We start from the raw sequence: 24,565 nt of genomic DNA on the forward strand, positions 1-24,565 counted from the left end.
CCGTGGGAGGAAGGCACGTGAGTCTCCTAGGGCAGCCATAACAAGGCACCACAAAGTGGGTGGCTTCAAACAACAGAGGTTTATGTTCTCACAGTTCTGGAGGTCAGAGGTCCAAAATCAAGGTGTGGCAGGGCCGCGCTCCCTCCAGGGGCTCCAGGGGAGGGTCCCTCCTGCCTCTTCCAGCTCCTGGGGGCTCCAGGTGCCGCTTGGCTTGTGGCCGCACCCCTCCAGTCTCTGCCTGTGTCTTCACGTGGCTTCTCCTCTGCGTCTGCGTCTCTCCTCTTCCATCTCTTACGAGGACACCTACCATCGCGACTACTGCCCATCCTAAACCAGGATGATTTCATCTCAAGTTCCTTCGCTTACATCTACAGAGACCTTTTTGCCAAATAAGGCCACATTCACAGGTTCTGGGTAGACATATCTTTGGGGGGCCTCTATTCACCCCACTACAGGAAGAAGGGTCCCGGATGAGGCCCCACAATCTCATCTGGACGGCTGAGAGTCGGGTCGCCGGCAGGAGGGGCCCAGGAGGAGACAGGGCCCTTACGGGCACTGCCTAAGGAGTCAGGATGTGACCCCGGGAGCAGCTGAAGGGCTGGGGAAGTACGGGGCAGGGGTGAGGGGCTGGGGGGAGGCAGGGGTTGACAGTCCAACCTGCCATTCCAGGGACTGGAGCCTCCCGCCCTGCGTCCTCGTGTTCCAGGAAAAAGTTACCAGGACGTTTGGGTTTAATTATTCCTCGTTCCTGTCCCCCTCTGCCAAGGGGGCGAAGGAAAGCAGACAGCAGCCTAGGGAGGGGCCGCCCAGCCGTGTTCCACTCCCGCCGCGGGGCCTGGGCAGGGGGCTGGCGGCCAGTCAAGCCCGGGCTGGCGCCACCCAGCTTTTCTCCAGCTGGTAGACGGGGAGCAGGCTGGTGGCTCGGCAGGCTTGGGAGGCACTGGAGCCCCCACCCCCACGGACTGAGGACGGCTCCCATCCCAAGGCCAAAGGGCTGACCCCACCCACAGGGGCTGGGGGATATCACTGAGAGAAGTCACTTTCCTTGCTCGGACCCGTTCTAGAAGCATCAGCACCCTCTGCTCCTGGTTTCCCACCACGGAGTGACCTGGGCTCACTGCCTGCCTCCCTGATCCCTCAGGGTGCCCTGGCCCTGACCCCTTGGAGCCTTAGTTTTCTGTCCTTCCCCATCTGTCTTCTGCCTGCCTTTGGCCTGGGTGAGGCAGGAGGAGGATGAGAGAGCGTAGGGACAAGAGGAGAGGGCTGTGAGGCCAAGGAAGCGCGGAGTGGGACAGCTGGGGCGACGGCTCTGGCCCCGGACCACTGGCCCCTCCACTTGGGCTTCCTCTGTCAGGTGTAAGTTTAGGAGGGAGGGGGAGGCGTGGGCGCAGGATCTGCCGTCTCCATACCGAGAGCCAGCCTCGCTAGCCCTGCAGTGAGCTAGGGAGGACCCCTCAGACCCCCTTTTCCCAGCCCCAGCGGACAGGAGCCGGACGGCGCCTGGCCCTCACCAGCTGTTGGGAGCCTTGGTGGCAGCTGCCATCTGGGGGCAGATCCCCACTCTCCTCCTGGGCGTGGACCAGGGACCCCGACTGTGGGCTCCAGCTGTTGCTGTGGTCTCTGCCGGGCGCCACTAGCTCCCCCCGCCGCCGACCCCTGGGTCCGCGGGAAGCTGGAGGCCTTGGACTGGTCGTACAACCGGCTGGTGCACGTGCCCTCCTTCTTGCCCCGGGGCCTCCGCCGCCCGACGCCGCCCCACAGCCGCATCGAGCGCGTCCCCGGCTACGTGTTCGCGCACGTGAAGCCGGGCCTGGAGGTCCTGCACCTGTCCCACAATAGCCTGCGTGAGGACGGCATCCACGGCGTGTCCTTCCCGGGCCTGCAAGCCTCCCTGGCCGAGCTGCTCCTGGACCACAACCAGCTGCAGGCCGTCCCGCAGGGCCTCCTGGGCCTCAGGGCACAAGGAGATCAGGTAGGGCCGATGGCCTGTGCCCGTCCTGCTGTCCCCCCACCCCACCCGCGCCCCTACCGCCAGCCCAGGGGGAAGCTCGGCTGACGCCCGGAGGCCCAGCCTGGTATGTTGGCCCGGTGCTCTGGCCTGTGGGCTCGTCACCCAAGGGCCTCAGAGGCTGAGGGCGGGACTGTGGGGTGCACCCTTCACCGCCCCCACCTCCCCATCTTGGTCGCCGTGACTGGAGGCTGTACCCAGTGGCTGGCAGGCCCGGGCAGCCAAGGTGGACGGCTGCAGACAGCAGAATCTGGGCAGGGGGTGGGCGGGTGGAGGTTGGGAGGGCTCTGGCCTGGAGCAACAAGGGCCGAGCCCTGAGCGGGCAGGTGGCAGGTGGTGGCAGCGACCCGCCTGACCCTCCACCCTGGGTCTGGCGTCTGCGCCTTGGTCTCACCACCCGCTCGCTGTCGGGCCCCTCTTTCTCTCCTCTCACCTGAGGCCTGACTCTCCTTTCTGGGGTCTCTTCTCCTCTGCCCCGCCCTGCTACCCCCACTCCACAGGCACGTGCCCCTGAATTCCATCTGCGACACGCGCGTGGCCCAGGACTCCAGCCTCATCTCCACGCACCTGGAGAACAACCTTATAGACCGGCGCCGTGTCCCACCCAGCACGTTCTCCTGCGTCCGGGCCTACCAGCAGGGGGAGGGGGGGTCCGCCTAGCCCCACCAGCCTGCCCCGCCCCCTGCTCTTTTGGGACTGGGTGGGTGGCGGGGCATCTCTGCACCACTGGGAGAAAGATCTAGAAGACCCTGCTGCTTCAGATGCGCCCATGCCCCGCTGACTGCTGAGGCCCCTTCACTTAGTAAATGACCCAGCCTGGCATGGCGGCTGGTTTGGACTTGAACGTAATAAATGCATCTCATTCAAGCCCGCTTGCCTCCACCAGCCTCCCTCCCTCCCGGGTCTAAGCCGCCTGTGCACGCTGGCACTCCGTTGTGCATGGAGCCCCCAGAGCCCACGTCCTGGACACTGCTTTGTCAGCAGGGGGTCAAGAGGGCCTGGTTCTAGAAGTTTCTCCAAGAGCCTCCCCACCCCCACCCACCCTGGCCAGGGTCCTGAAGCCCCAGCATCACTACCCTCTCGTCCAGGAAGCATCCCTGTCCCCGGAGTGGACGCACACAGGGGGTCACCAGCCCCTGGCTGGAGTTGCTGACTGTGTCCGCTGAGCCCTAAGGAACAGGACCCATCAACCGTGCTGGGTGGGGACGCAGGAGCTGCGGAGCCCCCTGAGGTCCCTGGAACCGTTGCCCTGCCTGTGTGGGGGGCCCCCAGGAGCAGGGCGTGGTCAGTGTGTCAGCCTCGGCAGCTGCCACCGCGCCCGGCGCTGGGGAGGGAGAAGGACGGTGGTATGGGGGGGAGGAAGACAGCCGAGTGACGGGCATGGAGGATGCGGCCGAGCGGGTGGGCCCCGGCCTTCAGGGCCGCTGGGTGTGCCCGCTGCGGAGACCTTGCCCTGCCGGCGCCTCGGGCTGGGGTCTGGGCCTGGGAACCGTGAGTCTCGCTTCGGTCCCATTCCGCAGCCAGTCCCCCCACCCCCCTCCCTGGGTTCTCAGCAGAGAAGAGGCCAGACTCTGGACGGGGGCAGGGAGAGGCCTGGGAAGCTGGTGGAGTGTTTGCTTTGGACTCGTCCCTGCATTCCTGCTCCTCCGGGGCCTGGGCCCACAGATATGGCACTTCCTGTTTGGACTGGGTCAGAGGTCAGCAGCCCTTGAGGCGCTGGCCCTGCCGGAGAGGGCCCGCTGCTTTCCCGCTCTCACGACCCCTCCTCCCCAGTCTGGCTGCCTGGCCCCGGCCCCCCTGCTCCAGGGCAGTCGGCCCCCAGCCCCCTCCCTGCGCTCAGAGGTCAGGCCCCCGCCGGGAGGCACAGGAAGTTCGGGCTGGGCGACCCCACCCCCAGCTGCTCGCCCTTCCCTACTGAGCAGGCCCTCTGGGTTAATTCCACTGCAGATGGGGAGCTCTCGGCCCCTGGGGCTGCCGGCAGGTGGGCAGACCACTCCTCAAGAGGGCCGCGAGGTCAGGGCCGGGGGGTGCCAGCAGCTGGAGGCCAGGCCCTCCAGTCCTAGCGGGGAGGTGGCGGTGGCAGCATGGCGCGCCGGGTGGGGGGCTGGTCAGCAGTGCAGCCAGTGACATGCCCGGACAGACCCTTCTCAGGGCTGGCGCTGGCCCCGTCGGAGGGCCCGGCGGTGGGCGCGGCCCGGTCAGTAACCCAGAGGCACACCGGGCATCGCACGCTTCCTTGTGGTGATCGTTGTGACGGTGGTGACAACAGGGTAGGGGTGACTAGGTTCAGGTGGCAAAAAGCGAGGCACTCTTCAGCCCCTGGACCGAGACGGAGGTCCTCAGACCGTGGGGTAGGAGCGAGGGTAAGAACGCCGGGGACGGCAGGAGCCAGGAGCGGGCCACCGGGGCCAACGAGTGCGAGGAGGACAGAATGGGGACGGGGAGCCGCGGGACGCTCCTCCCGGGGACCTCGGGCCCCCTCCCAGGCACAGGCCCAGAGTCCCGTCCACTGGCCTCCACCGAATCCCTCTCCAGCCCGCCTACTCCTCGTCCCCAGCGCTCCTGCCCAAGGCCCGCCGCCCACTCCTTGGAGAGGCTCCCTGCACAGCCGGTTCCAAGCCTTCCTCCTGCCTCACACCCCACGTCGTGGCCTGCAGGAGAAACAAGCCCGGGGAGGAGTGGAAGAGAGCGAGGAAGGCAAAGGATGCGTCAGGCACGGTGCACTCCGGGCCCGGGCCTCCCCCGGCCCCCTCGCCGTGAGCAGTGCCACCGTGACGGGCACGCGGGGCCAGTCCAGAGCGTGCCTGCCCCCCGGCCCTGCACCTGCTGCCCCTCGTGGCCCCCGCCGGGGCCTCCCGGCCCTCGGGCGGCAGGCAGATGATCCCGGCCCTGCTGCTGGCGGCTAGCCTCCCCCAGGGGAAGACCACGGGGCCCCGCGCTTCATGGCGTCCCTGCGTCTCGCGGGCTTCGCAGGAGGCCCGCAGATGCCTCCCTGTGGCACAGCCCCCGGTCCAGCTTCCCTCGTCTGGCCACACCCAGAGCGTGCCTCTCTAAAGATAGCTAGACACAGGCCGGGCCTCCACGGAGCCCCCTTCGAGCCCTGAAATTACAGCCCCGGAGGCCCCGGGACAGAGAGCCGCTGTGTGATTATATCCTCAGGGGAAGGTCAAAAAAAGCTCTGGCATAGAGAGCGCCAGCTTTCCCCAGCCACGCCTCAGCCATCAGCGCTGGTAAACTCGCAGACAGCGGAGGCTCGCCTGCTCCGCAGCCGTTCGGTTCCCTCTTAAGCCCGTTAGCATGATCCTCAACCAGAATGGCCCCCTGCGTCCAGAGGGTCCCCTGAGCACACGTTCCACCTGCTGCCCCCTTGACTCTGGCCTCAGGAAGCAGTGAGGTGGGAGGGGCGGCCGCCTAGTGACTGTGGGCCTAGCCCCTGCCCTGCCCCTGCGCAGCCCCTGAGGGTGCAGAGATCGGGGGGTGGGTGAAACCAGCAGGCCGTGAATTCGGGGATGCCAGCTTGGGTTCAGGGGCTGCAGCGCCTAGGAGCCTCGAGGGCCCTCTCCAGGATCTCAGCCAAGTTCTAGGCAAGGTGGCATGCTCAAGAAGTGACCTTGATGTATGTGTGTGAGGTGTCCCTGCCTGGAAATCGGTCCTGGAGGTGGCAGGGGGCTCCTGTGGGCGATGCCTTGCTCTGGGCTGGCCGTGCACTCCAGGGAGGGGTCGGAAGGCAGCCCAAGGGCGCCGCCGCAGAGCCACCTCCTCCCAGAATCGCCCCCTGCGCCCCATCTGGTGTGCTCCAGGAGGGTGAAGGGCACCAGCAGAAGTCGAGGCCGACGGACTCCGTGCCCGGGGAAGCGACAGACGATGCAGAGGGGAGACCTGAGAAACTCACGGGCCGAGCAGCTGGGTGCGCTGGACCCCCGGGGCGGGGATCTCTGTCAGCTGCCGCCACCTCTGAGCCTCTGGAAGCCCTGCCCACTGGGCCACCTCCCAGGCTCCCAGGCTCTGCCCTTCAGGGACCCGCATCAAAGGCAGCGTTCCGTGCCCACAGGGGATCAGAGGCTTGAGGCCTGCCCTCTGGGTGCCCTGCTTCTGTCCTGGGCCTCCCCTTCTCACTTTGAAGCCAGGGCACCAACAGCTGCAAGGCCGGGGGACGGGCTGCAGCTGACTCCGGGTCCTTCTCCACACACAGGCCTACAGGATGGCCACAGGCTTAGACGGCCCTGCCGCCCCTCCCCTCAGCCCCCTTCCGCCCTGCACGTTTCTGTCCCCACCACCGCTGGCTTCTGCCTGCCCCGCCCCCCCGCCCCACTACCTTTGAGCACCTGCCCTGGGCTCTGGGGCTCCGGGCCGGGCACCGGGGTGTTGGCAGGGGTAGCAATGACCCAACAAGGCCTAGGTGAGGGCTGGCTGCTCTGTGCCAGGACACAGCAGTGTGGCCTGAGGACCCGGGCAGGGGCAGGGGTGGGGCCCCGGGGCAGGACGCTTTCCTGGGAAGCCTGAGCCGGCCACCAGGCTGCTTCTCAGGTCCAGAGAGCCGCGTTCTTCGCTCCTTCTGGCGGAGGGGTCTTCTGCCAAGGGGCCTGCTGGGGTTTCCGGGCTGAGGGGCGGGCTGGTGCCGGCAGGGTCGCCCAGCCCTCCGAAGTCCCTGGGGGGAAGTGTCCAGGCTGGGGCTTTGGGGGCCTGTCCAGCGGTGTCCCAGAGGTGCAGGGCATGCTGGGAGAGGGCGCTGGTCACCCCCGCCTCCCCCGGCCCCACCTCTAATGGCTCGGCCAGCCCTGTCTGCCACTGGTTCTTGTGGAGCTAAGACAGCTGTGCGTCGGCCTCCTCCAGGGGCCCGGGGGCCTCAGGAAATGCCTGCTCTTCCTTCCTGCCTTGCCCCCCATGCCTGCCCTCCCCTGCCTCCTGCTGCCTCCTCGCAGCCCTGAAAGGCCAGAGGGCAGGAGGCTGCGGCTCCGCTGGCCAGCAGGGACGTGCTGTTCTCAGCGCCGCTCGAGCTGGGGTCCAGGTTGCTCCCGCACCGCAGCCACAGAGAGAGCCGAGGCCTGGGGAGAGGGAGGGGGAGGGGGAGGCCCAGGACTGAGGTGCCGGCCGGCTGGTCTGGGAGGGGCCCCCAAATTAGAGGGCCAGGCCCAGTGACTCAGTGGGCCTTGGGCCGGGTGTGCAGTTACGGCTTATTGCAGACTGCAAACCACAGACACAAGAGCCTTCCAGGCGCAAGAACCGTATTTACGGACATATTGCCCCAGACGCACCCCCCCAACTGCGGGAAAGAGCTCCAAGGTGCAGGGTGTCGCTTCAACACCGCCCGCAAGGTCCTCCCTCCGGGAACGTGCCCGGCCCAGCACTCGGCCTTCCCACCTCATTGCGTCCCTGCTGCCCACGGCCCCCACACCTGGCCCTGGGCTCTGCCTTCCACCACCAACGTCCCTCTCCCCAACTTGTCTGCTCTAAGTCATCTCCTCCAGGAAGCCTTCCTGAGCCTCTGGTGCTGTGCATGGCCCCGGCGTGCCCCAGTCCCCTCCTCACAGAGAGGACCTTACTCAGTAAGCGACCTGGCTCCCTGGGCAATGGGCATGCCTTGTGCCCAATTCTTCGCATTTGAAAAATGTTTAAACAGCTTTATGGAGATAGAGTTTACATACCGTCCAATTCACCTATTTAACGTGTGCAGTTCAATGGCTTCTAGTTAGTATATTCACAGAGGGCGCAACACCATCAGAGCCCATTTTAGCGCATTTTCATCACGCCCGAAAGAAAACTCATGCCTTTAGCTGTCACCGCTCTATCCACCACCATCCCCCCTGGCCCTAAGAAACCACGCATCTACTTTTGGTCCGTGTAGATTTGCCTGTTCTAGACATTTCACGCAGAATCATGCAATATGTGGTCTTTTTCAACTAACTTCTTTCGTGCAGCACAGCGTTCGATACGTGGTTTGGATCCTCTTTCGCCTCCTCCCCAGCTGCGACGGGCGACGACCCAGAGATGTTTGACTCTGTCGCCAATGAACAGTAACAAACAAACAAACAAACGAGCCAAAGCGACTCCCCGTGTCTGGAAGGGCACACGTTCTCTCCAATCTCCTGCTCGCAACCGTTTGTAACTACCTCACCCAGGAGAACAAGAAGGAGTCGGAGCTCCCGCCCTGGCCCTGCTTTTCTTACTTCTCCCTTTTCCGTGGCCCAGCCTGGAAGCTTCTTGCAGTCAGGCAGCTTGGTCAGGCCACCACTGTGTCTCAGGTCTGACCAGGGGTCGCTGAACTGGTGCTGGTGAACAGAAAAGGGGTCTGGGCCCAGCCACTCCCCCTGGCAGAACTTTCTAGAACCTTACCTGCCTGACGGCCTGAAGCTGAGCACCAAAGGACTGAACAACAGCTGGCCAGGTGGACGGGACCCTCAGGCCTCACCCCCGTTCTCCTTTCATCGGCCCCGCCTCTGCCTGGCCTGCCCTCGGCCTCTGCCCTGTTGAGCTTTTTCTCTTGCTATGCGTTTTTCTCTTCCTCTCAGTGGAGCTCTGTCCCGTCTTGTGTTGCCTGCCTTCGTTTCTTCCCTGTTCTCCTTTGCAGATCTCAGTGTCCCTCCCTGCCTCAGTTTCTCACCCCGTCTAAACCCTCACCTTTGTCTCCCCAAAACTGCTCTTGCAGGAGTCTCCCCATGACCGAGGCTGGGTACACAGGCCGGGGGAGGAACGGGACCCCGCCCAACAGGAAGGAGGTGTCTGTCGTGCTACGGCCCCGGGCTCATCTGGGCCCTCAGGAAGCGGCTGAGCTTCCAGTGATGGCGTGGATGTCGTGGCTGATGACGGCCTCTTCCTGGGACGCTTGGTGGGCTGACCCAGTTACCCCTGTAAGTGGCCAGCACAGGGCTCAGCCCCGAGGAAGTGGCCACCCTCGGAGCAGTTATTGCACCCTAGGGGACCTGCTCAGATGGAGCAAGAAGGATGACTCGCTGGCTCCTCCTCTCTGAATCAGCTTCTCTGAGCCCCAGTATCTGTGCTGCCTCCTGCCAGCCCCCAGCTGAGTCCCATCCTGAGATCACACAGACAGGACCGCTTCCTCTTTTTTAGGGAAAAAAGGCCAGAGTGGGCTGGGAGGTGGGGCGCCCGGGGTGCCCGGGAGCCCAGATCAAGCCCTTCCAGAAATCCACAACAGCTGCCACCCTGATCCCTTTCTAGGCTGAGGCTGCCACAAGTTCTGGGAAGGCTCAGGACCGAATCCGGGGCCCCCCTCACTGGACTAGCAATCAGAGGCCACCTCCCCCCGGTCTCCCTTCCATCTCTGTCCTCTCGCTCTCCTCTGCCCGCCCTAACGCCCGCAAGCCAGCTCCCGCCCCTCTCTGGGCCTCAGTGTCCCCATCCGGATGGTGGAAAGTCTGAATCTCTGAGGCTGCGCCTGCCCAGAGACGCCAAGGGTCCCTGTGTGAGTTAGACTGTGTCCCTGCACTGTGTGCCCCGGGGTGCGGAGTGGGGGCAGGCGGCGGGGGGGGGGACCACGCCACCAGCCCCCTCCCTCCTTTCCTCCCTCCCCGCCCCCTCCCCGCCGTCCCCTCCCGTCGTCAGCACGCCCGCCCAGCCTTTAGCCTCCCTCCTGCTGCCGCCGCCTCTGTCTCCCTCTCTCCACGAACTGCCCAGGAGTGAGCAGCTGCTCTCCGACGACCCGACGGACCGACAGACGCGCGGACTGCCCGACCCTCAAGACTGCCAAGCAGCCGGCCTGTGCCCGCCGCTTCCCCTCCTCAGGTAGGGTCCCCCCCCCTCCACGAGCCCCGTGCTGTCCCCGCTGCTCCGACGCTGGCCTTGAGCTGCTCTCACGGCCTCAGCCCTGGGTCCGCTGCCCCCTCACTGTCCTCGAGATGCCCCCGACCCTGCCAACCCCACGCTCACCCTCCCTTGTCCCTCCTCCAGCTCGCCCGCTGCCCCCTCGCCGCCCTCTCCCGCCCCTAGGCTGCTTGTGGACTCCCGGTGCACGGCTGCAGGCTCCCGGTCCGCGCCCCTTCGTCGCCACCCTGCGGCCCCCTGGGTCCTCGGCCCATTCCTGCCTCTCCTCCCCTCTGTCCTCCAGGCACCTTCTACATCCCCTTCCTTCACCCCTCTGGCCTGGCTCAGCTCTGCTCCACATCTGCCCTCTCCGCCTGCCCCCTCGGGGTTCTTCCCCAGAGCATCGTCCAGGCATGGCCGGGCAGCGGGCACCCTGGCTCTGCCAATGGCCCCCTTAGTTCACTGCAAGTCCCGGGTGCACTTTGCACTTGGCCCTGGTTAGGAGGACCTCTGGGCGCCCGCCCAAGCTCGTCACCGGGGAGCGGTCCCCGCTGCCTGGGGCTAGTCCACGGCGTGGGCTCAGAGACTCGGTTTCCCGGGCACACCCCAGGCACCCTGCCCAGCTATTCCTAGCTCACCCGCAGGCTAATGCCGTGCCTCCACCTCCTCCTGGGCGAGGTGTGGCTCCAGAGTCCTGGCTGCGGGGGTCCCTGGGCGGGGCTGCCCGGGCAGCTCAGTCCTCTCTGCCCCCAGAGTCCCCTTGGACTGGGGTTCCAAAGGGGGTTGCAGAAGGAAACTCAGGCAACTGTGCTGTGTTAGCCAGGCAGCCTTGGCCTGGGGCCCCGGAGGGCTTCTGGGGACCACGGGTAGATGTGAGGACACCATCATCCCAGGATGGGCACCTTTAGGAAGGGGTGAGGCTCAAGAGCTCCCAGGCCAGATGCTCTGTCCCCCAAAGGCAGCCCCCCACTGGTGCCCGGGGGCATCTCAGGAATGGAGAGAGAACTCCAGTTCGGAAACAAAGTGTAGCTACAAGGTTGCCCTCCAGGGCCGTTTGGGAGGGGAGGCATGGCCCCTGCTGGTCCCAGTCCCACCCCATCCATTGTACAGAGGGGGCAGCTGAGGCCCAGAGAGGGGCAGGAACCTGCCCACAGTGGCACAGCGGTCAGGGGCAGGGCTGGGGCCAGGACTCAGAGCTCCTGACTGACAAACCCCGGCTATTGGCCCCGTAGCATCCAGGGAGCCCGCAAAGTCACTTGCATGTTGACGATGACAGCTTATGGTCAAGTGCGTGGCTGGCGTGGTGCCGGGGGTACTGCCGGGGGACCCAGGACGGGAACAAGGGAGGACGGAGCCCTCTGGGTGTGCCGCTGAGTATCCTGGAAGGCGGGGGGATGGGAACACCACCTCGCTGCTCCACGGGCGGGGCGGGGCGGGGCCGGGCACCGGTGGCTGAGAGCCGCCCCCCCACGCACCGCCGACTTGGTCCGCCGAGTGCAGCAGAAAAGCCCAGGGTCGTCCAGGGCAGGGTGCTGCGTGGGGCGGGCGGGGCAGACCTCGCTCAGGCCAGGGAGATGGTTCTCACGCAGCTGAAGTCTTCGTAAGGGCCACTCGGGTTGCCGATTCGGTGGCCAGTCCTGCCCTCTGGGGGCTCCTGCTTCTGTGCCCTCACCCCTCCCCGGCCGGCCAGCTCCCCACAAGGCAGGGACTGACCGAGATTGAGACAAGCTGGAGATGCTCAGGCCCCCCTCGGGGCCAGCAAGGAAGGCGCCCAGGAATACGCATCCAGGGCTGCGGCAGGTGAGGAGGGAGAGCGCGTGGCCACCACCGCCATCCACATCCTGGGAAGGCCGGGGGTTCGCCAGAGGCGCCTTGCTGTGGAACTTCCGGTGGCCGCTGCCGTGGGCCAGCGTGGGTGAGCCTCTGAGGGCAGTTCTCTGTGCGTGCATCGCAAGGAAGCCATAGCACTGTCTCCAAGCCGCCAAGACCGGGCAGCGAGCAGCCGAGTGGTGCCCCGGCCACCCCGCTGGCCCACCGACCGGCCCGCCTTCGCGTCCCAGGACCCGGGTCACAGAGGGCATTAACCATGCTACCGCTTTTATGCCCCGCCCTGGAGCGGGGACCAGGGACCCCACTATGTCGACGGGGAGTCCGAGGCCCAGCCCCTTCACCCATGGGTCTGGTGGCAGTTCTGTACCAGCTCACTTTAGGGGCCCAGAAGTGTGGGGTGTTGGCCCTCTGAGCATCACGCAGGGTGACATGCAAGCGTTGGCCCCAATTTCTCCCCAGTCCCATCAGTGGCCCCGGCCCAACAGAGGAGCGTGAATGGGGAAGGACCGGAAGAGAGGGAGTGTTCGTAAGACGAGAAAGCGTTTCCTTTCTTTAGCAACATTCCTTAGTCACTCAGGACCACAGAGCGTCCCCCCCAGACGTCATCTGTCATGAGCCTCCTCCCAGACCCACCCACCAGCCCTCCTCCGCTCCCTGGAGAAGCCCCAAGGAGACAGGCGTGTCCCAGCCACCGCTTGTCCTGGGCCGCCTGGGGGTGCAGCCTGAGGCCATGGCCGGCCCCCAGGGCCACCCCTGGAGCAGTGAGCTGCGGGCAGCCCGGCCCCCAGACTCGCCTCCTGGCAGGGCCCCAGTCCCAGCTCCGGGGCCTCCAAAGCCCCACCTGCCAGGCCACTGGGCTCTTTGTCCTTTCAGGGGCATGTCTGGAGCCCCTCTCCTTCCCTGCCAACACCCCGGATTGTTAGACAGTTCTTCCCCAGGGTTGGAGAGCTTGGTCCCTGCCCTGAGCTGCCCACCCTTCCCCCGTGCCTGTTGGCCCTGCTGGTGGGAGGGGACACGCCAGCCCAAGGGCTTAGCTCAAATCCTGGGGCCGGAGGGCGACGGTGGGCGCCCTGCTGTGAGCGTGGGGTGGGGGTGACCATGGCCCCTCTGCCCACTCTCTGCTCACATACTGGGGCCCACACCTGACCACCCACAAAACCTTTTCTGTGAATCCCACCTTCGAGGAAGCCGGTGCGGGGAGAGGCAGAGGGGATGGCCCCGGGAGGATGGAGAGGGAGTCCGCGCAGGCCTGCCCCAGGCCGGAGGCTAACTGGTAGCCCTAGAGCCAGGCCCCTCTCCAGGCTTCCAAAACCAGCTTCCCAGTGCTCCCTGGGGCTGTGGCTCATCTCCCCACCTTCCAGATGGAAGGTTCTGGGGTGAAAGCCCTCCCCTCACCTGGAGTCCCCACAGCCCCAGGGTCCCCCGGGGCTTCCTTCACGCCCTCTGGGACTCTGGCTTGTCCCCCGCCCTCTCTACTCTGGGGTGGGGCAGCTCCTGGGTGCCCGCCCCCCACCAGCCTCAGCTCCTCCAGAGGCTGCTCGGCCCCCGTAGCAGTCCGCGGAGCAGCCCGGCCCGCGCTCATTGGCAGGCTGGCCTCGCTGACGTTCCCGAGCCCGGCGAAGGTGCCAGGGACTCAGACGACTCGCGCCTGCCCCTCCCCGTGGTGACACATCCTTCAGCTTTACGGGACTGGGGCTCTACCCGGCCTCCTCCCAGACAGCTCTCCTGATCCACAGCATCTGAAGGCCAAGCTCAGCAGAAACCCCACCCTCCAGCTCAGCTGCAGGACAAGGGGCAGCGGGCTGGGCGGGGTCCCAGGCTCCATGCGACTCTGAACCGGCCCCCGCTTCTCCCCACCAGCTGCCTCTGGGGGGGTCGGATGGCCAAGAGGGACACAGCAGTCAGAGGCCCAAGTGGCCATGGGATCGGGGATTTGGGGAACAAAACCAGGACCTGAAGGAGAGGGGCGGAGGGCAGACGGAGCCTGGCTCTGGCAGCCCTGTCCCTGGAGACAGGGGAAGTTTGGGAGGTGAGCGCCACTTCCATCCTCTCACACTCTGAGCTCTAGCTTGGCCTCGGTTGTGCTCCTATGGGCCTTACTGCACAGGGCTGCGACCCCAGGAGCCCTGGGAGGGGCTGAAGGTGACAGGTCCGGCGACCTCCTAGGCTAGCTGCACAGGGCTACGTCCGCCCCAGCCAGAGTCCCTGGCTCAGTGAGGGAGCAAGGCAGACAGGACCTCAGGCTCTGGGAACCCGGCTGAGAGCATCTCCCTGTGGGGTCTGGCACCTGCTGGGACCTAAAATGCTTGGGGGAACCTCCCGGGCCAGGCTGGGATGATGGCTTTTCCAGGCCAGTTCCCTGCAGCTGGAGGCGGAGGCAGAGGGGCTGGGGCTGGCCTGATGGGTGCGCTGGGGCCGAGGAGGGCCATCTGGCCCCGCGGGCTGAGGGGAGCTATGGATGGTGGCAGTCAGGGAGAGACGCCGTGTTTCTAGAGGATTCGTGATGCAAGCCAGGGGGCGCAGGACCCACAGGGCAGGGCCCTGCTTTCCATCAGTGTCACCTCCCAGCCAGAGTGGGGGAGATGCAAGGACTCTTCTGCGGGGACCGGGGGCTGGTTCGGCCCCCTGTGCAACCCAGGGAGCTCGGGATTCTGTGACTTTGAGGTCTGCAGCACCGTCTGCGGGGGCAGAGGGTGGGGCAAGGCACGTGTGCCCCCTCTACCGTTTCCTCACAGTGTGGCCTTGGGCAAGAGGTTTCCCAGCAGGCTGCGGGGAGAGACGTCTGGCCTGGTCAGCGCCGGCCGCCTCGCCACTTCCCCGGTGTCAGCGCTCTGCAGCAGACGGGCTGGCTCCCTGTTGGCCTCCGACACCCACATCCAGGTCAAGTCTGTCCCTGAGGCTGCAGGGGCACAGGACCCGGCTCTGTCCGGTCACCTCAGCAGCGCCAAGACCCCCGCAGGGAGGAGCACCCTGGCCAGCCACGCCTGGATGTCTGCTCCCCTCACAGCTGGAAGGCGTGCTGAGGCCATGGCGGTGGGTTCGGGGTGGCTGGCGTGCAGACGCTGGATGTCTGCTCCCCTCCCCAGGGAGCTCGGGATTCTGTGACTTTGAGGTCTGCAGCACCGTCTGCGGGGGCAGAGGGTGGGGCAAGGCACGTGTGCCCCCTCTACCGTTTCCTCACAGTGTGGCCTTGGGCAAGAGGTTTCCCAGCAGGCTGCGGGGAGAGACGTCTGGCCTGGTCAGCGCCGGCCGCCTCGCCACTTCCCCGGTGTCAGCGCTCTGCAGCAGACGGGCTGGCTCCCTGTTGGCCTCCGACACCCACATCCAGGTCAAGTCTGTCCCTGAGGCTGCAGGGGCACAGGACCCGGCTCTGTCCGGTCACCTCAGCAGCGCCAAGACCCCCGCAGGGAGGAGCACCCTGGCCAGCCACGCCTGGATGTCTGCTCCCCTCACAGCTGGAAGGCGTGCTGAGGCCATGGCGGTGGGTTCGGGGTGGCTGGCCAGCCACGCCTGGATGTGTGCTCCCCTCACAGCTGGAAGGCGTGCTGAGGCCATGGCGGTGGGTTCGGGGTGGCTGGCGTGCAGACGCCGACGGGGTGGGCTCAGGGCCCAGCCCACCCCCTGCAGCCGCGACCCCACACACAGTCACCCCGACGCGCGCGCACACGCGTAAGCCTCAGGAGACCCACGGATGGTGCACGTCCCCTCTCTCGGGGCCCGGGAGGGAGGCGGCGAGCAGCCGGGTGTCGGCTTGCGGAGCAGAGGGGAGGGGGGAAGGGCGGCCCGCAGTCCCAGGGACCCGCGGGGCGCGGGGGACGACGGCACGCGCGTCCGGGTTCAGGTCGGGCTGCTCAGAGGGGCCAGACACCCGGGCCGAGGCCGCGGGACAGCGTCAGGCGTCCGGCATCTGCGACTTGGCGGCTGCTGGCCGCACATCTGCAGGCGAGCTCCCAGGGCCTGCCAGACCTCAGGCCCGCTCCTGCCGCCCTTGGCCTGGCCTGAATGCCTGGCACGGCCCCTCCGTGTTCTCAGGGGCTGCCAGTGCGTCTTGTTTGGCTGTGACCTGGAGCAGTCCCAGTTGGAGGACTGCGCTGGCTTTCAGAGGGCCAGACAAGGAGAGCCCTATTGGGTGGGTGGCCCCCACTCCAACCTGTGGGCGCGCGGCCTGAGGCCTCGCCGCCACCACCGCCTCTCTCCTTCGCTCTGAGGAGGAGGAGGGGCCCATCCAGCTCAGAGAACACTTTGATGGGGCTCGAGGCTGCCCGGAGTCCTTGGGGACACGGCCAGGAGGCCCAGAGGCCTGGGTAGTGGGGGTGGGGGGGCTCACAGTAGCTGTCCTTGGGGGGCTCCTGCTTCCGGGGCTGAGGGCCCACCCGCCTCCCGCACGTGTGTGGAGCTCCCCGGCCGAGGCCTGAAAGCCCGGGGCCTGGAGCCGCCTGAGCTGGGCTCCAAGTCTCAGGCTGAGTGACTTGGGGAGCGTCGGTTCCTCTCTCTATGCCTCTGTTTTCTCCTCCGTAAAAGGGTGCCTTCCTCCCGGGCGACCCCTCCAGGCCTCTCCGCAGCTCCTCGTGGCGCTGGCGGGGGAGCGGCGGGGTGGGGGGGTCCCTTGCGGCCTCCCACGGGCTTGGTGTCCAGCCGGCCCCCTCCGCTCTGCACGGTTCTGGCCGCTGAGTCTCCTGCCAGCTCTCCGCGGGGAAAGGAGGGCTGTGCCGGAAAGCGCGCCAGCCTGCCCGCTGCCTGGGCCCAGCCAGGAGCCGGGTAAAGCCAGCCAGACCTCGTCCTGTGCTCTGTCACGGGGCCCTGGGGCAGGGCCTCCAAGTCCTCAGCCTCCCTGCCCCTCCCAGTGAGCCTGCACTGGAGCCGGCCCTTCCCCTCTCTCAGCCTCTCCTCCAGAGCCTCCGTCCCCCCAGGGAGGGTCCCGCGAGCCCACCTGGGGCCCCAGTGGCTAGTCCTGCCCTGGTTGGCCTTCCCAGCGCCTGTCCCTCCTCTCCCGTGGTGGAGGGACCAGATGCGGGTGGAGGCCCCCAGACCTTCCCAGTCCCACCAGGCTGGAAGAGGCCAGACCTGCGCCCCACCCCCACTTGTCCAGGTGGACGGTGGATCCCAGAGCCTCCCAAGGATCCCGCCGGGCGTTCCAGCCCTGACTCTCCCCCTACCCGCCCCCGGGAGGTAGTGGCTTTGGCGGTCTCCTCCCTGTCCTGCTGCATCTCGCCCTCCTGCCTTCATCCTCCCCTTCCTGTCCTCTCCGCTGCTCTCCTCCGCCCAGCCCTGGGTGTCCAGCAGCACCTGGGCAGGGGCCCTGCACAGCAGCGGCAAGCCTGGGAGGCCCAGGCCCACCCTGCTTTGCCCTGGGGTTTGCAAACTCGTTGGAGGAAGGAGGGACTCGTGGTCCAGGTAGGCAAGCCCAGGGCCTTCTCCCAACTCTTCGCCAGGGCCCTCCGGGGGCTCCCCAGGTCCTACCGGGCCAGCCTGGGGCTGGCGGGACCTGGGGTGCGATCATGGGCTCGCAAGGCTTGAAGGAGCCAGGGAGGCTGGGCGCTCCCCCAGCCTGAGGGACCCTCACTTTGATGTGTGACCGGGGCAGGCAGGCAGCCTTTCCGAGCCCGTCCCCGGGGCCCGCTGGTGGCCCTCTGGGGCTGGCTCCGCAGCTGCGTCTGATGAACAGCATCCCGGGCCCCCGGCCTCTGCCTGCCAAGCAGACTGCGGCCCCAGCTGCCAGAAAGGCTGCTCCAGCCCCTCACGCTGGCAGCTGCAGCTGCAGCTCCGTCCTCAGGATGGCGGGAGCCAGGACAGGCCACGTGACCAGCTCAGCGGGGGGCCTGAGGAGTGCGAGAGGGGCGGCAAGACGGCGATCAATAGGAACCCGAGGTGCAGAGCTGTTGCGCCCACGTCTGGAGGGGGCCGCAGCCCCCGACCCCCGCCTGCTGGTGGGAGGACTCGGGGGCAGCAGTGCCCGCCCCGGCAGCCAGTCCAGCCCCACGCCGACCGGGCCTGCCGGGGGTCTCCTTTCCCCTTTGCAGCCGGCCATCAGGCTCGGGGGGCTCACCCAGCCCCCACTGAAGCCCCGAACAGCCCTTCCCCGGCCAAGATGGGCCCCAAGTGAGGGCCTCCCTGGGGTGGGGCTGCTTCACGTCTGCACCCGGGGCAACCCCAGACACCCCGCGCCTGGGAGACAAGCAGGGCAGGCGCGCTTGTTCCTCTTTAACATGGGAAAATAAGGCTGGGGCTTTGCCAGGAAAGCGGGTGGTCGGGGGTGGTAGGAGAGGCAGGGGCTCCAGCCTCCTCCCGGGCACTGTCTTCCAGCAGAGGAGCCTCTGGACGAGCCTGAACCTGCCCGCCACCCTGGCAGCAGCCTGCTCCCCTCCGGTGGCCCCTCCGGGGGGCCGGGGGACCGGCAGAAGGAAGGGTGGGGGCAGATGCCGGAGCCCTGGGGCTCTGCGGGCTGAGCCAGGGGAGGGCTCGTGGGCCAGGGGAGGAGGCCAAGGCCCAGGGGAGCGGAGGCGGGGGGCGCAAGGGACGCCCCCTCCATCTCCAGGATTCCACACATGGCCTGGGAGAACGCCCCTCTCCTCCGCTTTCTGCCCAACGTGCCCAGCCTGGTGCCTTAGCCTCTTGACTCTCTTAGAAAAATGTGGGTGTGCTGCAAGGGGGGCTCAGGCAGGAAAGGAAGCGACTTGTGGTCACCTAAGTCAGCCCTGAGCGCGCCCACGCTGCCCTGAGCATGTGGGATCGGCCCGGGCCACAGCGGTTTCTTTACATCTGAACTCCTCAAAGCCTGTGGGCGGCAAATGGCTGGGTTTCCCTCTCCGCCTCCTCCACTAGCCTCACTGACCCCCCAGGCAGGCTGCGGCTGACTCAGTGGCTTGTGCGTGTGTGTGTGCGCGCGCGTTTGCGTGAGCGTGTGTGCGCTTGCGTGAGCGTGTGTGCGTTCGCGTGAGCGTGTGTGCGCTCGCGTGAGCGTGTGTGCGTTTGCGTGAGCGTGTGTGCGCTTGCGTGAGCGTGTGTGCGTTCGCGTGAGCGTGTGTGCGCTTGCGTGAGCGTGTGTGCGTTCGCGTGAGCGTGTGTGCGCTTGCGTGAGCGTGTGTGTGTTTGCGTGAGCGTGTGTGCTTGCGTGAGTGTGTGTGTGTGCGCGCGCACTCGCGCAAGCGTGTTGGAGGGGTACAGGCTCACCAACTGGGAAGACACAGCGTTGCCCACTGAGGCCAAGTCCTGCCCGGGGTCTCCTGCTCACCCACACCTCCCTCCCGGCCCCTACAGCCCAGGGTCTGGCTGCACCGGTGAGGGGCGAGGGGTGAGGGACACGAGGCCAACACGTGCAGAACCCCAGCCCCCCGGGCTCGGGACGGTAGCCAGACAAGGGCCCAGAGGACGGGCGTGGGCGCCAGCTGGGCACTCCTGATGGCCTCTCCTCGCCCCAGTCTCGCAGGCACGCCCACCATGTGGCCCCTGTGGCCTCTTGCGGCCCTGCTGGCCCTGAGCCAGGCTCTGCCCTTTGAGCAAAAAGGCTTCTGGGACTTCACCCTGGACGACGGGCTGCCCATGCTGAACGACGAGGAGGCTTCAGGCGCCGACACGACCTCGGGCATCCCAGACCTGGACTCCCTCCCGCCCACCTACAGTGCCATGTGCCCTTTCGGCTGCCACTGCCACCTGCGGGTCGTCCAGTGCTCCGACCTGGGTCAGTCCGGTGGGATGGACGTGGAAGCGTGAGGGTGGGTAGGGGGTGACCCCAAGCCAGCTCGGGAATCCTGGTTTCAGTGTGGGAGGGTGTCCACTGGTCTGCTTGCAAGCGAGCGGGGAGCGAGAAGCCCCTCCACCTGCCGGCTCTGGCGCTGGCCCACTTGCGGCGGAGTCCCTGCGCGCGGGTCTGCGTGCGCGCGAGTCCCTGAGCTCCGCGCCACTCTGGGGTCATGGCCGTGGCTCACGCCGGTGACAGTGGTGCCGGCCCCCAGGTCTGAAGATTGTGCCCAAGGAGATCTCGCCCGACACCACTCTGCTGGACCTGCAGAACAACGACATCTCCGAGATCCGAAAGGATGACTTCAAAGGCCTCCAGCATCTCTATGTAAGCCCACGCTGGCCCTTCCGAGGGGCTGCAGCACGGGGGGTGGGTCCAGACGGGTGTGGGCGCGAGGGGACCGGGGACCTGGGGAGTCCTGAGAGAGGGCTGGAGGCGGCCGTGGTGGGAGTGTCCAGGGTCACAGGGCACATGTGCAGGTGTCGGCAGCCATAAGTGCAGGACAGGATCACTCAGCCCAATGCCCTGCTCGACTGAAAACTTTTCATCTTATTGACTCCTCCCAGCAACACAGTGAGAAAAGATTTCATTGTAGCCAGGGTGCAAGGGGGGAAACTGGGGCACAGAGAAGCGGCAGGCCGCGCTAAGCAGCAGTGGTATTGCTGGGCCCGAGCGCCAGCTCCCCGATCTGCACTCTGCCGGGGGGCGCAGACGGATCTCCTGGAGGCTGAGCTGGGGCTCCAACATCTGTAAAGTCCTGATGACTGCTAACCGCGAATCGCTAGCTCAGGTGGCCGGGGATGGGGGAGAGGAAAAGGCGGGCGGGGGGTGCTGGGGCCTGCACTTCAGCCCACGCGCTGCCTCAGGCCCTGGTCCTGGTGAACAACAAGATCTCCAAGATCCACGAGAAGGCCTTCAGCCCCCTGCGGAAGCTGCAGAAGCTCTACATCTCCAAGAACCACCTGGTGGAGATCCCGCCCAACCTGCCCAGCTCCCTGGTGGAGCTCCGCATCCATGACAACCGCATCCGCAAGGTGCCCAAGGGCGTGTTCAGTGGGCTGCGCAGCATGAACTGCATCGGTGAGTGAGGTGCCGCCAGTGGCGGTCTCACCCCTCCCCGGCGGTGGCAGTGGGTGGGGGAGGAGGGTCAAGGAGGGGGGCTCTGCCAGCCAGAGCAGCCGGGTGCTGGGCTGTCCGGGACAGCCACGGACCAGCCGGCGGAGCCTCACGGAACTTTCTGGAAGCTTGTCTAGGAGCATGCCCCAGAGCTGCCAAGGGAAAGTGAAGAGAAACTCAGGGCCCGTAAGGAAAGGGAAGGGAAAGGGCCGGTGCAGCCAGCCAGCCAGCCAGCCAGCCAGGCCGATGCCAGGCCCAGTGCCCTTGGGAGTTAGTGGCCTTGAACAGCGAGGCGTTTGCATTTAGTCCATTTGCGTTAGTAAATTAGTGGCACTGTTTTCAGGGAGAGATGGGGGAGCGGGTAATTAGCAGGGCCCGTTAGGCCAGCCCAAGCCAGGCAGCCGACAGGCTCCGGGGGTGTGTGGGCAGATGCCCAGCCCTGGCTCCAGGGCTGAGGGGGCCTCTCTCCTAGAGATGGGTGGGAACCCCCTGGAGAACAGTGGCTTTGAACCTGGAGCTTTCGATGGCCTGAAGCTCAACTACCTGCGCATCTCTGAGGCCAAGCTCACCGGCATCCCCAAAGGTAGGAAGGCAGCCCTTGCTTCCCGCACTACCTGGCCTTCGGAGCACACATGGACACAGGTGGGGGGCCTGGAGCCATCTAGAGGCACCCAGTCTACTCAGGGAGGGCTTTGGCTGCCCCTCTCCCCACCTGGGGCAGAGCTAGGGTCTCTGCTCCACCGAGCGTGGGAGCGTGTGCGTGCGCGCACGCACACACACACACGCACACGCACACACACACACACACACGCACACACACACACACACACACACAGCATCAACCCACACACACGGCCTCCTCTCCTGCATTCAGCCCAGAGCATCCTCTTTTCCTGGCAGACCTCCCCGAGACCCTGAATGAACTCCATCTGGACCACAACAAAATCCAGGCAATCGAGCTGGAGGATCTGCTCCGCTACTCAAAGCTGTACAGGTGGGCTGGGGGGCTGGGGGGGCCCGAGGCCACACGGTGCCGTGTGGCCCGTGGGCCCCAGCACGCCGTCCTTTTCTCACCCACCCCTCTGCAGGCTGGGCCTGGGCCACAACCAGATCCGCATGATTGAGAATGGGAGCCTGAGCTTCCTGCCCACCCTGCGGGAGCTGCACTTGGACAACAACAAGCTGTCCAGGGTGCCTGCTGGCCTTCCGGACCTCAAGCTCCTCCAGGTGAGAGCCAGGGAGGGGCGGCCCCTGGTGCCGGGCTCCCTAAGGCTAGGGGAGGGGCGCAGCCTACATGCCCAGGGCAGCTCGTCAGCCCACGGCCCTCCTTGCTCAGGCCCGTCACCTGCACGGAGGAAGAAGAGGGTCGAGTGGCGCTGCCACTGCGGCCAGCAGAGAGGGCCGGGCACGGGGGAGCGGGGCTGTGGGGGAGGAACAGGAGCCGGCCTGGTAGACGGTGGAGCTCAAGGTCTCTCGGCTGGGTGGAACACTGGAAAGGTGCGGCAAGACGGGGCAGCCCGGGGCAGGAAGCGGGCTGATGAGGGCGTACAGCGCCCGGCCCGGGGTTCTCTCGGGGGCCTTGCCCCCAGTTTGGCTGTCAGCAACATGGATGAACTTGGCCGTACTCGGCCCTGCCCTGGACCTCAGTCTCCGCTTCCAACCCATTCACACGTGCCAGGCGCCCCGCCGTTCTCGCGGGCTGGCCAGTCAGAGCCGAGGGCACCGGAGCCCACCTGAGCCCTGCGTGGGGACCGCCCACCTGCAGCGGCACTGCCCTCCTGGCCGGGCCGAGCGCGCCCTCTGGCGGCCGTGTCCTTGCCGCCTCTAGAGGGCGCTGCTGCGGTCTGAGCGCCTCCCTGCCGTCGGGTCACTCCCTGACCCTCCTGCCCCACAGGGGGCGGCTTCAGGGAGCTGGGAGAGCGGGGGCAGGTGCCCCTGAGAACCGGGACGAGGAGGCCCTTTCTCCTCTCACGCTGCGGGGGCTCTGGACTAGGGGGCCGCTTCCCTGGGGGCAGACCCAGAGCCCAGGGAACCCGGAGGGGGGGCCAGGGACTTTATGTGGGCCCAAGGTGCCATCCTTCCCGCCTCGACGGTCCCGCCCCACCCCTCGTGCCCCACGTACCCCTCACCTCACCCCCACTCCCCCCAAGCTCCCCATCCCAGCACCCAGTCACACACCAGTGCCTTTAACGCCGGCCAACACCCGCCCAACAACCATACCCAAGCCTCGGTTTGCTCCTCCAGACAATGGGAGGGTCACCTCCATGCCCTCAAAGGGCCGCGTGGATGCAACACAATGAAACGTGGCCCATGAGGCGGTGGGGCGGGACTCAGCCGGGAGGGAGGGCACCGGCCCTGGGGGTTCTGCCCTCCGCTCGGCCTACCCAGGCCGGACAGACTCAGGCAGGGGGGTCGGGGCGACTGGGCCACCGCCCTGAGCCTGAGCCACACCCCTCTGCCCCCAGGTGGTCTATCTGCACACCAACAACATCACCAAGGTGGGCGTCAATGACTTCTGCCCGGTGGGCTTCGGGGTCAAGCGAGCCTACTACAACGGCATCAGCCTCTTCAGCAACCCCGTGCCCTACTGGGAGGTGCAACCGGCCACCTTCCGCTGCGTCACTGACCGCCTGGCCATCCAGTTTGGCAACTACAAAAAGTAGAGGCGGCGGCAGCAGCCAAGGTGGCCTGGGCGGGGTCTCTGGGGAGCACAGCGATGTCCCGAGGGGGGGAAGCGAAGCAAGGGAGCGAAGCCAATGCTCAGCTGCACCCGGCCCAGCCCCGCCCTTGGTCCCCAAATCCCCTCACCGCCGCCGACGTCCTTGCCCTGGCTCCCAAGTGTGCAGGCGAGGCGTGAGGCCTGGCCCCCATCACACGCCCCTTAGCTTCAGAGCCGCCCCTGCTCCCCCATCATGACCACGCAGAGGTGCCCCCACGAAGCTTGCTTCCCATTCACCCCAAAACCAAATTGTCTGAGGCTCCAGTCCAAGGAAAACGGTCCCTGGGTCTGGGGGGCCAGGGATGGAGACAGCGCACCCCGCTGAGCCCACCCCACCTGCCTGGCACACATCCTTCCTCGGCCCGGCCCGCTACCCTTCTCCTCCCATGCCCCCTGCCATCCTGTGAGTTCACGGCCATCCATCCCAGCCTCTGCCCTACTGGCCCCTGGACCAGTCCTCTCCGTCTCTCTCTGTCTCTCCGTCTGTCCCTCGCTCGTCCTCCCTCTCCTCTCTCACATCCTTGGGCTGGGTCTGGTCTCTGTCTCGCTGGGCTTCTGCCCAGCCCCTACCCAGGCAGGCTGCGGTGGGGGACAGCTGCCCCCCACCCCACCCAGGCCTCGCCCCCAAGCCTGGATGATCCTGCAACCACGCGCTCCACAGTCCAGGGGGAGCACTGGACTCAGCCAGACCCTGAGAGTCTGTGCCCTGGGAGGGGCCCAGCATCCCGCCAGGGTCCCCATGACGCTTCTCACTGTCTCCCTTCCCCCACCATGGCTAGGTCTCCCCTCCTGTCGCCTTCCAGCCCCGGGGGTACTGAGGGTTCTGAGTGATCACGCCCAGGCTGAGGAGGGGCTGCCTCTGAGGTCGGTTGTTGTCTTTCAATTAAAGAAACACTGTGCAATACGGCTGCGTGTGCAGCCTCTCGGGGTGGACTGGGGACCCAAAAGAAACGGGAGCCACGAGGGTCCGCTGTGGCTGGCTCCCCGGTTCCGCCTCTCCGTGCCCAGTCGGAGCCTTGGGCTGCCTATTCGCTGCTTTCCCTGCCTTCAAGTGAGGGTGCCCAGCACCCCCAGGTTCGGGGCTGGACCAGGAGGCCCTAGGCAATCAGGCAGAAGGCCCCAGGCTGCCCCCTTGCCGTCCCTCCTAGTCACTTCTGTTGCCCCAGCTATCCTCAGGCTGGGCTCCTGAAGCAGGGCGGGCTGAGGTAGCGTCTGCCCTCCCGGAGCGGAGTGTCTGCCAAGCAGCCGCTGGCTGCAGAGCACCAGCCAGAAACTCCCCCGACCCGAGCGGGAGCCGGGAAATCCTAGGGGCCCCTGCCGGCCTGCCTTGATGGGGCTTGGGGGCTCAGCACAACACCGGCACCTGTCAGCACCGGGGGAGACGGGGCCCAGGGCT

At 66.6% G+C, this 24,565-nt stretch overlaps 1 protein-coding gene across 1 annotated transcript; it reads left to right on the forward strand.

The window, feature by feature from the left end:
* Positions 1-9,577: 9,577 nt before the first annotated feature.
* BGN (biglycan) lies at positions 9,578-24,073 on the forward strand. The gene is made up of 8 exons (XM_007115237.4): positions 9,578-9,748; positions 19,015-19,274; positions 19,549-19,661; positions 20,201-20,414; positions 20,923-21,033; positions 21,351-21,444; positions 21,539-21,677; positions 22,916-24,073. Exons 2-8 carry the CDS (start codon positions 19,034-19,036, stop codon positions 23,111-23,113), a joined length of 1,110 nt encoding a protein of 369 aa, XP_007115299.1. The 5' UTR covers positions 9,578-9,748; positions 19,015-19,033; the 3' UTR covers positions 23,114-24,073.
* The last annotated feature ends 492 nt before the right edge of the window (positions 24,074-24,565 follow it).

Source organism: Physeter macrocephalus, chromosome 21, assembly GCF_002837175.3.
Source record: "Physeter macrocephalus isolate SW-GA chromosome 21, ASM283717v5, whole genome shotgun sequence".
Lineage (NCBI taxonomy): Eukaryota > Metazoa > Chordata > Mammalia > Artiodactyla > Physeteridae > Physeter > Physeter macrocephalus.